This window comes from Hemiscyllium ocellatum, chromosome 32, assembly GCF_020745735.1.
Source record: "Hemiscyllium ocellatum isolate sHemOce1 chromosome 32, sHemOce1.pat.X.cur, whole genome shotgun sequence".
Lineage (NCBI taxonomy): Eukaryota > Metazoa > Chordata > Chondrichthyes > Orectolobiformes > Hemiscylliidae > Hemiscyllium > Hemiscyllium ocellatum.
In genome coordinates, this window is record NC_083432.1 from 40,214,384 (window position 1) to 40,228,792 (window position 14,409).

Below are 14,409 nucleotides of genomic sequence, written 5' to 3' on the forward strand. Positions count from 1 at the left end.
ACTCGTAAACAGAGGTATTGCTGATTTTTTTCTCCTGGGAAGGAAAGGTTTACTGTGAGCTTTGTGCCAGTCTCTGGTAATGTGTCTCGATAGCTCAATTTAAAATTTCACTTTTGTTTGTTTAAAAATATTATTTTAATCACATAAAAAGAATGTACAGTCAAAAGCATTTCCTACAGTGAGTGGACAATGAATACTGCCAGGAATCATTACACATTTGAGCACTGTTGTATTTCAGTACAAAGTTGGTACCAGCCAACTCTAATTACAAAAGTGTTGTGGAATACTGCATTATATTTTTCTCTGATAACGCTGTCATTTCCTTCCCCCTCAGCTTTCATTGTCACCTCATGATGCTTACTCGGTTTCATGGCACACGACCCTTAGTCACTCTTTGGTATCTCAGTCAATTCCAAAAGGTTTGTTCATATGATCGTCCATCTCTTCTGTGTTCCCTCAACACCAGAAGTGTTCTATAAAAATTTTTAATAACATGCAAATTGTTCTCAATGCCCTCAGTGGTTTTGCCACCGAAAGCAGCATCAACTGTCGATTCCATGAGATGACAGGGAATCTCTGCAGCAAAGTGATAACCTTAGGCAAGTGTGAACCCTGGACAACAACTGTGGGAATTCTGTTCTGAGCCAGATCCTTGACTCAACAGCCAGCCATAGAATCAACCCACCTGTCCACACAAACCCTCTGAAGAGCAACCCACCCAGACCCTATCCCTGTAATCCTGCATTTCCCATGGTCAATCCACCCAGCCTGCACATCTTTGGACTGTGAGAGGAAACCGGAGCTCACAGGGAAACTCACACAGACACGGGGAGAATGTGCAAACTCCACACACTCGCCCGAGGCTGTGAGGCAGCAATGCTAACCACTGAGTCACTGTACCACACTCAGTGCCCTAGGCCCCTGAATGCCTTCCTGCAAATCCCCAGCTAAAACTAACCAGACCCAACTTCAATCGGGAGACATTTGCACCCTCACACATTCATGTTAGCTACTGGATCAATGAAGTGGCTACTGATAATATTGTGTTGTTTATAGGTTTTTGCCATAATAGGCTACTCCTAATCCCCAATCTGTTTCAGTAAGGACCTTGTAGATTTAATCAGGCAACATAGTAAAAGGAGACAAAAGGTGTTTTCTGTCCACATTTAAGAAATTGCCAACCTATTGAATAATCACTTTGCTTTCCAACAGGGACAAGCCATATTTCTGTCTTCCCCACTGTCTGTGGCTTCACAGATCCAATCTGTTCTGCTGCAGTCAGTTGAATTATAGATTCGACCAACCACCCTCCCGCCCTTCCGCAACCTGACCCCCACATCCCACTTAAACACACACTCCCTGAGGAAATATTCTCTGTGCCCTTTATATAAAAAAAATCGTCAATTTCCAGAATACTTTAACAACTTTCACTGTTTTGACAGCAATCCTTTAAATAACCATAGCAACGATTAGGCAAACCAAAAAATAACACAAGCATCAGGACAGAGTGAAACTGGGATTGAATGAACAGTCAGTTTTGTTCTGCCTCTGTTAACCCACAGAAGGTTCTGATCAGACCTGATTTTGAACTTTTGAAGATTTTCAGTCTCTGGCATTTATGTTTTGCTTGCAAGTTGTTTGATATACCAGTCCATGACCAATCAGACCCTACGCCTGTTCCTCTTAGATATGAAGAGGGGGTTTCTTTGTACTTGACCGTGAAGATCTTGCACTGTTACTGCTGTCTAATGATTTGCTCTTATGAGTGGACTCCATATCAGAATGGCTGGTTTTGTGGCTGATTGCACTTCTCTTGTCTATTAACTGCACTGTGTGGGAGTCCCTACCTTTCTCATAGTCACTGTTTGACCGATTCTGTTGCTCGCAGGCTTTCAGTGGCCTCCTGTAAAACAATTTGCGAAAAACGTGGACCAATTCTACAAAACTAACAAATGCGGAAAGAACACCAACTACAAAATAGAACATCAAAAACACGGTCTTCTCCATAGGACGGGAAACAAAACAGTCCACGGTGTGAGGACATGGGAAACCGATGCAGAGAAACTGGGGTTCGATTGTAAAGCCGAATATTAAAAACTGAGAAATAATGAGGCCAATCTCAATGATCAGGCGGAGAATCACTTGAATCATGTATAATTTCTGTATCCTTGGCTGATCAAAAGCCAGCCCTTCCTTCTGGACGATGCGAACGTTCTCTTCCTTCTCACCCTTCGAGGACTGGTGCATAGCATAGGCCACAAATATCAGGGTCGGGATAGACAGAATCACAATGTGGAACACCCAGAGCCTGAATGGTGAAATAGGAAAGGCCTTGTTGTAACAGACCTGTTTGCAGCCTGGCTGCAGTGTGTTGCAGGCAAATTCCTCCTGCTCATCCTCAAAAATGTCACTGCCCACCGTGGCCAGGACGAGAATTCGGAAAATCACCATCAGCAGGAGCCAAATGCGACCCAGCAAAGGTGAGTGGCTTTTGATGGAATCGAGTAGATCGCTGAGGAAGTTCCATTCTCCCATTGTAACTCAGTCCAGCTTTCTCTATTGCTGCTCTCTCAATACCTGCAGCAAGGAAGCAAAACATTTATCAGAGATTCATGAAGTGACTCAGTTAATACTGTTAATATTCTCACTCCAGCTTCTCAGAGATGGTATTACACACATCCGGAGCTGGTGGGACTTGAACTTGGGCCTCCTGACTCAAAGGTAGGGATGCTACCAGTGCACACAAGAGCCCTACCAATTAACACCATCCACTCCCTTGCCTTAAATGCTGCATTCGTTATTGCTTGCTTAGCATTACACCCTCCTAACCACTGAAAGTTAGATTAAGCCTGATCCCTATGGTTGACTCCAATACCAATTCAGATGGCAGCACTAAGCAACAGTCCTGTAATATAATGTCCCGCCAACTAAAACCTGAAAAACAGAGCAGCACTATGATGGTTGATGGAATTGAACCCAGAGTTTTGAAGAAAAGCAGTTTGGAACACTGTATCACATAACTCCCAAGTTACAGAAGACTTCTATAGCAGCCCTGACCATACCGGATAAATAGATCACTGCTATTTGTGAGAGAACAAAGTCACAAACCTCCTCCAAATTATTCAGTCAGTGGAAGATTGCCATCGAGGTTATTTCAACTGGAGATATCGAAAACAGGAGCAGGAGGAGGCCATTTGGCCCTTTGTGTCTGCTGCACCATTTAATACGATCGTAGCTGATCATCCAACTCAATACCCTGTTTCCACTTTCTCCACATACCGTTTGTTTGCTTTAGCTCTAAGAACTATAACTAACTGCTTTTTGGACATGTTCAATGTTTTGACTTCAACTGTTTTCTGTGGCAGAGAATTCCATAGGTTCACCACCCTCCGGGTGAAGACATTTCTGCTCATCTCAGTCCTAAACGGCCCACAACTCCAGGTACCTGTGATGAAAACAAGACCATCTGATCCCAGAGCTGAATCTGGCAGCATGACCATAAAGAGTTTCTACCAGGAAAGTAGGGGATAGGGAGGAGCATATAAACGTTGCTAGGATACTTCTGTTGATTCTTTACCAGAACCAAAGTTGGAACTGAAATACCGATGGTGTCCTGTTTCATAAAATTCTCATCATGATTGTGAAGTGTTGCTAAGGAACACCCCTATTAATTCCATCAAACAAATATCACAGTGGAGGCCTGAAAGAAGTTTTTCAATAACTTACACCCCATCATTTGAAGAAAACATGATTATAGATTGGTGCAAATACCTATGCAACAGCATCATGCAAGAATGCACTGAAACCTCTAATCTCTGTCAGAAAGTCATGAATGAAACTGTCTAGTTGCAAGGTATTCCAACAATTGAGCCCTCGTTGGTATTGTGCCATTCACTATTGAGAATTTGATTGCTTTGTGGAACCATTTCCTGTTCCCCCTTGGTGTGTTAACACAAGTGATTCCAGCAATCCTGCAGCAGCTCACTGTTCAGTCTCCAACCCAGTAAACAGGGCAAATCTTTGAAGACTCCATCCCTGGGGCAGTGTCTCACTAACAGCTGGTGAACTGAACGCAGATATCCATGTGGGCTTTTCCCAGTGTCCAAGCTACTCCAGAAATTTCAGGAGGGTTCCCTAAAGAATGCTACCCTCTTAAGTCAAGATTTTTGTCCATTCAATTTAGCAACAACTATGGTTGGTATGTATTTAGCACCGCTGAAAATGTGTTGCTGGAAAAGCGCAGCAGGTCAGGCAGCATCCAAGGAATAGGAGATTCGACGTTTCGGGCTTATGCCCGAAACGTCGAATCTCCTGTTCCTTGGATGCTGCCTGACCTGCTGCGCTTTTCCAGCAACACATTTTCAGCTCTGATCTCCAGCATCTGCAGACCTCACTTCCTCCTCATGTATTTAGCACCTTCAATACGACCGCATGTTCTACTGCTTCACAGAGGCATGATAAAATAAGTGATGGCACCTATCTACGTACGGTTAGATTTGGCACATGAGCAAAAACTTGGTCAAAGAGGCAGATTTTAAGCAGCCTTTAACAAGAGACAAGTGAGGTAGAGAGACGGGACAGAGGTTAGGGAGCAACTTCATGAACCTCACCTTTAGCAGCCAAAAGACACAACCCTTAATGACGGAGTGACTGAAATCAGGATAAAGTTATAAAGGAAGGAAACAGATCCTTTGGTCCAATTGGTCCATTTCAACCAGATATCCTAAACTGATCTAGTCCTATTTGCCAGCATTTGGCTCATGTCCCTCTAAACCCTTCTTACTCATGTACCATCCAGATGCTTTTTAAATGTCATAGTTGTATAAGTTTCCATCACTTTCTGTGGCGGCTTGAGCCCCCCCCTCACCTCCATCACAGACTGAAAAGTTGCCCCCTAGGTCCCTTTAGAATCTTTGCCCTCTCGTCTTAAACCTAGTCTTGGACTCCCCTCCTCTGGGTAAAAGACTGCGACTATTCACCATGATCCTCATGATTTTATAAATCTCTGTAAGGCCACCTCTCGGCCTCCGATTCCAGGGGAAAAAATGCCCCATACTATTCAGCTTCTCCTGGTAGCTCAACCTCTACAATCTTGGCAAAACCCTTGTAAATCGTTTCTGTACCCTTTCAAGTTTAACAACATCTTTCCTATCGCAAAGACACCAGAACTGAACATCGTATTCTAAAAGTGGCCTCACCTGTGTCCTGTACTGCCAGAACATGGCATCCCAACTGCTATACACAATGCAGTGACTAATGAAGGTAAGTGTGCCAAATGCCTTCTTCACCTTCCCATTTACCTGTAACTCCACTTTCAAGGAACTATGCATCTGCACCACTAGGTCTCTGGTCGGCAACTCTCCACAGGGTCCTACCATTTACATTCCTGATGAAGGGCTTCTGCCCGAAACGTCGATTTTCCTGCTCCTTGGATGCTGCCTGACCTGCTGTGCTTTTCCAGCACCACTCCAATCTTGACATAGACCATTTACTGTCTAAGTCCTGCCCTGATTTGCCTTTCCAAAATGCAACACCTCACATTTATCTAAATTAAATTCCATCTGCTACTCCTCGGCCCATCTGATCAAGGTTCTGTTGTACTCTGAGGTAACTTTCTTCGCTGTCCACTACCAATTTTGGTGCCATCTGCAAACATACTAACCATATCTTCTACATTCACATCCAAATGATTTTATGTAAATGATAAGTACTCAAGAAGTCAGGGTTCAGAAGAGCACAGATATCTGACAGCATTGATGGGCTGCAGGAACTGACATCAGCAAACAAGCAGGAGTGAGGTGATGCAGGGATTTGAAAACAAGGTTAAAACTGAGGCATTGCTCACGTGGGAGCCAGTATAGATCAGAGTGCACCAGGTGATGGGTAAACAGGGTCTGGAGCAAGTTAAGACATAGGCTACAGAGTATGGACACGCACAAGTTTATGGATTGTAGGAAATTAACCAGGGCTGTGTGGTAATAATGAAATCTAGAGGCGAGAATGAGGGATTCAACAAAAGAACAGAAGAGAAAAAGGAGTTTCAGAAGGCTATTTGTCTTTTCTGAACGTTAAGCTGCCCTTTGCCATTCGTAGAGAAGAAGCAAAACAATCCACAGAGTATCACACAGCCCCAACAGTGTGGAATCAGGCCATTCGGCCCATTCAGTCCACACCGACCCTCTGAAGAGCATCCCACCTAGACCCTATTTAATAGCTTTGCATTTCCTGTGGCTAATCCACCAAACCTACACATCTTTGGAATGTGGGAGGAAATCAGCGCACGCAGAGGAAACCCACGCAGATACAGGGAGAATGTACAAACTTCACAAAAACACTGGTCTCTGGCACTGCAAGGCAGCAGTGCTAGCCACAGTGCTGGCCCACATCCTACAAAGCTTTCTTTCCCAGTTTCATGCAGGATACTGAGGCCAACTATAATGCCTCACCTGTTGTCTAGACTGAGATCAGGCGAGAAGCCTAGTGTGTGTTGGCCAATCCCTAACCTGCATACAACCACAAAGCTGTTACCAGTCAAGGAACGATCGGGTGCGCTCCCACCAGGTGACAAGAAACAAGGGGAAAGCAAAGGGCTTTGTGCATCTCAAAATACAGGTTTGTCAGAGACTGGCAAATTCCTGATCTCTTTGGAGTTGTTTACTTGCAACTTCACTGGATTCTTAATCCAGAAACTCAGATTAAAAACTGTGGGGACTAGGGTTCAAATTACACCATGGTGGCTAGTGGAATTTAAGTGTGCTTATTAAGCCTGGAACTGAAAGCTCATGTTAGTAATGGTGATTGTTTGGACCATAAGATATAGGAGCAGAATTAAGCCATTTGGTCCATTGAGTCTCCTCTGCCACTTGATCATGGCTGATATGTTTCTCCACCCGATTCTCCTGCCTTCTCCCTGTAACTTTTGATCACCTTATTAAATCAAGAAGCTATCTATCTCTGTCATAAAGACATTCAATGACTTGGCCTCCACAGCCCTCTGTAGCAATGACTTGGCCTCCACAGCCCTCCACAGTTCACTTCCCTCTGGCTGAAGCAAGTCCTCATCTCAGTTCTAAACAGGAATCCCTATTGTTCCTTCACCTTCACGCTGTGCCCTCGAGTCCACATCCCACCTACTGGTGGAAACATCTGGTAGTGGAAACTATCCAGGCCCCTCTCAGCAAGTTTCAACAAGATCTCCCCACATCCTTCAAAACTCCATCGAATATATTCCTCAACCGCTCCTGGCCTCTCTCGGACCGAAGGAATGTGTTGACTTTCAATTATCTGCTGCAAGTGCTTAATTAGCGGAATCGGTTCAAGCCCAACTTCAGATCATAGAGACTTCAGAAAGAGAATTCTACAGGATGGAGGCAAAATGGCTGGAGGTTTGAGTCCTAGCTTGTAAAGTATTCAAAGATTTGGGTGAAGTTACAGATAACAACATGAATGCAGTGCAGAGTGAGAGGGACAGGAGCATCAAACAGGAATTAGGATATGGTGCAGCAACAGATTTTTTTTTGCAACTCCATTCACTTCACTCCAATTCTTGTTATGGATTTGATCCCTATAAATTTGCAAATTATTCTTTAATTAAGCTTCCACTTTTACCTTCCCACTAAAGGTTGAAGATTTTCAAAATCTCTTTCATTGGATTTGTTAACACCAGCCGATTGCCATTTTGAAATTCCTATCCCCTTGGGACTGCTCCAATAACTTTCACAGAGTCACTTCTCTTTTACTCTTACTTTCAATAACTTTCATATGCTAAACTGACCCTTAGCTGTGGAGGGTCAGTCACTGAGTGCATTCAAAACAGAGATCAATAAATGTATAGATGCTACAAATATCGGGGATACAGGGCTAGTGCAATAAACTAGTTTTGAAGTAGAAGATCTAGTTGAATGGTAGAGTAGGTACGATGGGCTGAATGGCCTCAGATTCATAGATGTTTATAGCACTGAAGGGGTTCATTCTGCCCATTGCACTGAGCCAGTCAAAACAATCTGACTACATTAATTCTACTGTCCAGCTCTTTGCTCATAATTCCACAGGCAATGGCAACCCAAGTAAATATCTAAATATTGCTTAAATGTTCCGACTCAACCACTCTTTCGGGCCCTGCATTCTAGACTCCTACCAACATCAGGGGAAAATAACATATTTTTGACTCTCCTCTTAGCCTCCTACCTGTCGCCTGAACTCTCTTTCTTCAGCTCATATTTCTCAGGTTCCTACACAGCACAATAATTTCAAAGTTCTTGTTCCTATGTGTAATTCTGCTCACAGCTCCTCTCACCCTATCCATCTTCACCAAATGTAACATTTCTCAGACTCTAGCCTTTGGTGAACCATAAATAGTGAAACATCACTCTTATACTTTCCTGATTCCAGCCTTAGAAAGGAATCATTTTTCACCAAACTTTCACAACCCTTTTCTAAACTTTCCTCGAATTGAACTGTTTCAATCTTTCCTTCTCCTGCCAATGATGAAACCCAATGGAAGGGTGTTTCTCTATGTTACAGGCTCTATACAAACGCAAGTTCTTGATGTCTATCAATGCTGCAAATAGCTGAAACTGTGTGGAGTGACGTGGACAGGAGAGAATTTGAGTAATCTCAGTTGCTCGTCAACTCCCGTTCCCCCCCCTCCACAAGTGAAATGCATCTCCCAATAAACTACATCACCCTTTGCCCTGTCCCAGTCTAATTGGAGCCATAGGTTTAAGTGTTTTTAAAATGAATTTCTGGAACAATAATAAATCTTCTTGTAGCACATCATCAGTACATCTGACAAATGGATAGCACAAATGTCATTAGTTCCCAACTACATTCAGTATGAAGTGCTGAAGGGAAGGGTAATTGGGGGCAGGAGAAGAATTCAGGTTCATCTGCCCTCAGTTGTGGTATTCAATCAGAAGTACAGAATGCAGCCCATGCCACACCCTTTGCTCTGATTATAGCACAGGCCCTTCAAACAGCCAGTGGCTGGATTAAGGACTTGCCATCTCTGTTGATTTGGCAGCAACAGCTGCCTCACCACAGCTGGGAAAGGTTGCAGGAGGAATCAGGGAGCTGACAAAATTCTTACCATACAAGCTGCTGAAAATATTGGCAAGCAAATCATTTGTGTATGTTTAAGACACATCCCACATTTGTTCCCTCATTAACACAAACCCTGTGGGGTGTAAAATTGACATTGACTCCCTGTTTTAGAAGCTGTTTGATTTTCATTCGTAAGGAAATAATTGTTGATTGCAATACCAGTTGTGCACCTAGGCTGCAATCTGACAAATCTTAACCCCATGAATCATAACATTTATTCCAAATATTTCTTGAATAACACTTTCCCGGACTGTGTCCCCTGTACCTCAAGAATAAACACAAAGGATCACCACCAGCCTCTAATTTATACACTATCCTGACTCAAAAGTGTATCAGTGATTTGTCTTCATTGCTGGGTTAAAATGCTGAAAGTATCTAACGTGTACCTGTACCACATGTACAGCCGTAGTCAAGGTAGTAGCTCGTCCCCAACAGTGAATGTGAGCCACAATGCTCACATCCCACGAACAAGAACAAAACTTGTACCCAGGAAGAGTCTATACCATCTATAAATACGAAGCTTGTCTTGATTATGAATTCTTCTTTGTTAGTTGAAAAAGCTTTAACACAATAGCAGTGCCCTAGCTAGAGAACAGAAAGAAAATTTGCCTTATGGTTTACATTAATGAGCAGGTTGTGTATTTATGCAAGGAACCTAAGAAGACGTGGAAGATTTCATGTTTGAACATCCTCTCAAACTTGGATTATAATCAGGCTTTCAAATTATTACCATTGCCAATGAATTGGGGAAAACGGGAGGGAAATCAACAGTGGCCTTTATCGGAAGGATGAGCTGATGGCATGAATCCTGCATGTGCATTTATTTTCATGACATTGGTTGTCTTTGATTGCTCTTTACTGGAGAGGCAGCGACATCGTGGATAATGTCACTGAATTAGTAATTCAGTGACCCAGACAAATGGGGTCACGGGTTCAAACCCCACCATCATACCAGTGGAGTTCCATTAATGCATCTGAAATAAATAGCCAAGGTGCCATGAAACTACCATCAGTGGCTGTAATAATATCCTACAGGAAACCTCCTCCAGTCTGGCTGAAATGTGACTCCAGACCCACAGCAATATGGATGATTCTTTAAGAATAGAGATTGGGCAACAAATGTCATCATTGCCAGCAACTTCTGCTTTTCCCATGAATGATTGGAGAAATAAACTGGAGCATTCTGTCTTCATGAAGACCGCAGACATATAAGTGTGATAGAACAGGCAACTAGACACACATTAGAACAAGTAAATGGCCAATGGCCCAAGGTGCCTGGGACTGTACTCCAGGATGCAATTAACAACTCCACAAGACTCAGAGAGAAGGTGGAGGATGGCAAATGGGACAATGGATAATCATAGAACAATCTGGGGGAGACCCAAGGCCATTCAGATTAGAAGTGAAAGTTACATTTGGGTTATTACTTTGTTAAAACTGATCAAAATAACTAAAACTAATTCCATCTTTATGCTCAGCAGTAAGAATACTTTGCTGGTTTCTGTGACATAGCAATTGGGATATCAGAGCAAGTAGCTTCCACAGCATCTAACATCAAGCTTGCAGGCACAATCAGCTGTAGTAGCACTGACGCTTGCTCTGGCTTCTCTTTCAACTCGGCTGGCAGATGTGCCTGGTCAGAAATGAAAAGATCAGGCAATTAGTGGGCTGATGACAAGTCTTTTCCTGAGATTTAATACGATCAAAACTCCCTCGGGATCTGTCCCAAAGCTCTCCTGTAGCTTGGCCAGTGAATGTGGAAGTATTCACTGTGTTTCACAGCTGTTGTTGGTTGCTGTCCACTCGCGTGAGGTCAGCACCAATAATATGTGAGGTCATGTCTGACCAACTCACATTCTGAATTTCATGTGGGATACCCAGGCTTTGTTCGTCCACAGCCTGCCACGCTGGGATTCAAACAAAGTGTCAAGTGGTTACTATTCAGAAGACAGCTTTCAGCCTATTGTATCTGTGGCAGCTCGATGGATAAGCAACTCCATTAACTCCATTCCACCATCTTCACCCCATCACATTGCAAATGTTTTGTCTTCACAGAATCATAGAAGTGTTTGGGCACAGAGGAGGCCATTTGGTCCATCATGCCTACACTGGGTCATTAAATGAGCATCACTGGCACAAGAAGGTCTCATGTTTTCTCGCCCACATTTCCTTGCACAGTATCTTAAATGCAAATAATTAACTAATTCCATCTTGCTCGCCTTAATCAAAGCTGTCTCCCCCACACCGTCCATACCCTAACTATTTGATGAATGATTTGGAGATGCTGGTGTTGGACTGGGGTGTACAAAGTTAAAAATCACACAAAACCAGAAAAAACACCACAACACATGAAAGAAGTGAAACTATCACTGTATTCTCACTGATGAAAGGCTTAACAGACAATCAATTTTTCAATGTATAATTTCAGTTACATCACACTGTAAATTTTTGCTATAAATTCTGTGTTACGATTGAGCCCTCCACAATCACCTGATGAAGGAGTGTCACTCTAAAAGCTAGTGTGCTTCCAATTAAATCTGTTGGACTATAAACTGGTGTTGTGTGATGAATGAGTAGGTGAGTCATAGTGTCTGACAACAGGCCTTTTGTCCCCCAGCCTGGTCCATGCTGATCAAAATGTCCATCCATGCTAACCCCATTTCCCTCACAGCCCATATACTTATAGTCCTTTCCTGAGCATGTGTTTGCCCAAATGCCTTTTAAATGTTGTTAATGTACCTGCCTCAACCACTTCTGTTGGAAGCTCATTCTATATGCATACCATCCTCTGTGCAAAATAGTTGTCTGTCAAGTTCCCTTTTATTCTTTTCCTAAACCTCAAACTGATGCCCTTGAGTCCTCAATTCTCCAACCCTGGGAAAAAGACTGAGTGCATTCACTCTGTCCATGATCTTATACACTTCTATAAGATCCCCACTTGGTTTCCTCTGCTCTCAAGAAAGAGATCCTAGCTTGTCTAACCTCTCCCTCTAATTCAGGCCATTGAGTCCAGGCAAAGTCCTTATAAATTTCTTCTGCACTCTTTCCAGTTTAATAACATCCTTCCTACAGCAAGGTGACCAAAACTGAACACAATACTCCAAGTGAGGCCTCACAAAGTCCTGTACAATTGCAACATAATTTCCCAACTTCTATATGCAATGTCCTGACTGATGATGGCCAATGTGCCAAAAGTCTTCTTCACTGCCCTGTCTACCTGGGACTCTACTTTCACAGTTCCGTGCACCTAAACTCCAAGGTCCCTCTCTGTTCCACTACACTCCTTAAGGCCCTACCATTCACCATGAAACTCCTACCTTGATTTGACTTTCCAAAATCCAACACCTCACACTTATCTATATTAAGCTCCATTTGCCATTTCTTGGCCCACTTCCCCGGCTGATCAAGGTCCTGCTGCAATTTCTGATAACGTTCCTCACTGTGCATGATACAGCCTATTTTAGTGTCATCTGCAACGTTACTAATCATGCCTTATACATTCTCATCCAAATCACTGATATAGATAACAAACAGCAATGGGCCCAGCAACAACACCTGAGGCATTCTGCTAAACACAGGCCTCCAGTCTGACAAGCATCCTGCCACTATTACCCTTTGCTTCCTACCATCAAACCAATTGTGTATCCAATTTGCCAGGTCCCCCTGGATTCCATGAAATCTAACCTTCCAGAGCAGCCTACCATATTAAAGGCCTTACTGACATCCATATAGACTATGTATACTGCCCTGCTCTTGTCAACCTTCCTGGTCACTTCATCAAAGAGCTCTAACAAATTTGTGAGGCATGATTCCCCACTCACAAAGTCATGCTGACTACTGCTAATCAAACCCTGTCTTTCCAAATGCATGTATATCTTACCACTCAGAATCTTCTCAACTAACTTACCAACCACAGATGTTAAGCTTACTGGTCTATAATTTCCAGGTTTATCTTTGCAGTCCTTCTTGTATAATGGGACAATGTTCGCCACCCTCCAGTCTTCTGGAACCTCATTCATGGCTAACGATGATGAAAAAATATCAGTGAGGGCCCAAGCAATTTCTTCTCTAGCCTCTCGCAGTGTTCCTTGATATATCTGGTCATGACCAGGAAATTTATCCACCTTCATACAATCTAATACATTCAACACCCCCCTCTACTGTGATTTTTAGATTAGATTAGATTACTTACAGTGTGGAAACAGGCCCTTCGGCCCAACAAGTCCACACCGACCCGCCGAAGCGAAACCCACCCATACCCCTACATTTACCCCTTACCTAACACTACGGGCAATTTAGCATGGCCAATTCACCTGACCCGCACATCTTTGGACTGTGGGAGGAAACCGGAGCACCCGGAGGAAACCCACGCAGACACGGGGAGAACGTGCAAACTCCCCACAGTCAGTCGCCTGAGTCGGGAATTGAACCCGGGTCTCAAGCGCTGTGAGGCAGCAGTGCTAACCACTGTGCCACCGTGCCGCCCATATGCATGGACTGTCCCCAAGGTATCACCACTAACTTCCCCAAGTTCCCAAGTCTTTATGTCTTTCTCCATGGTAAACACAGAGGAGTAATATTCATTTAAGATGTTGCTATCTTCTGCGGTTCCACAGATACATGTCCAATTTGGTCCGTGGCGAGCCCTATTCTGTAGGTAAAAAGTGAGGTCTGCAGATGTTGGAGATCAGAGCTGAAAATGTGTTGCTGGTTAAAGCGCAGCAGGTCAGGCAGCATCCAAGGAACAGGAGATTCGACGTTTCGATGAAGGGCTTATGCCCGAAACGTCGAATCTCCTGTTCCTTGGATGCTGCCTGACCTGCTGCGCTTTAACCAGCAACACATTTTGAGCCCTAATCTGTCTCTAGTTATTCTTCTTCCTTCAATATACTTATATAACCTCTTTGGATTCACCCTAATCTCTCCAGCCAAAGCTATCTCACGCTCCCTTTTCTCCCTCCGGATTTTCTTTTTCAATTAACTCCTGTCTCCTCTATATACCTCCAGGGATTCCCTTGATCCCAGCTGCCTGGACTTGAGCCATGCCTCCTCCTTTTCTGGTCAAAGCCTCAATATCTCTCTTTACCCAGCATTCCCTATTCCTGCCAACCCTGCCCTTCACCCTCACAGGAACAGATAGACCTTGAACTCCAGCTATCTAACTTTTAAAGGCCTCTCACTTACCAGAGGTCCCTTTGGCTGTAAATAAACTACTCCAGTCAGCCCCTGCGAGCTCCTGGTTTATTCCATCAAAATTTGCTTTGCCCCAATTTAGAACTTGAACCTGTTTTGTCCCTCTCCATAACT

The 14,409-nt window shown here is 43.6% G+C and overlaps 1 protein-coding gene across 1 annotated transcript in view; it reads right to left on the bottom strand.

The window, feature by feature from the left end:
- Positions 1-1,442: 1,442 nt before the first annotated feature.
- LOC132830887 (gap junction delta-3 protein-like) overlaps positions 1,443-14,409 on the bottom strand; it is a 51,868-nt gene continuing 38,901 nt past the window's right edge. The window contains exon 2 of the mRNA XM_060848807.1: positions 1,443-2,577. Within this exon, the coding sequence (XP_060704790.1) occupies positions 1,684-2,535 (852 nt within the window). The 5' untranslated portion in view covers positions 2,536-2,577 and the 3' untranslated portion in view covers positions 1,443-1,683. The remainder of the gene's footprint in view (positions 2,578-14,409) is intronic.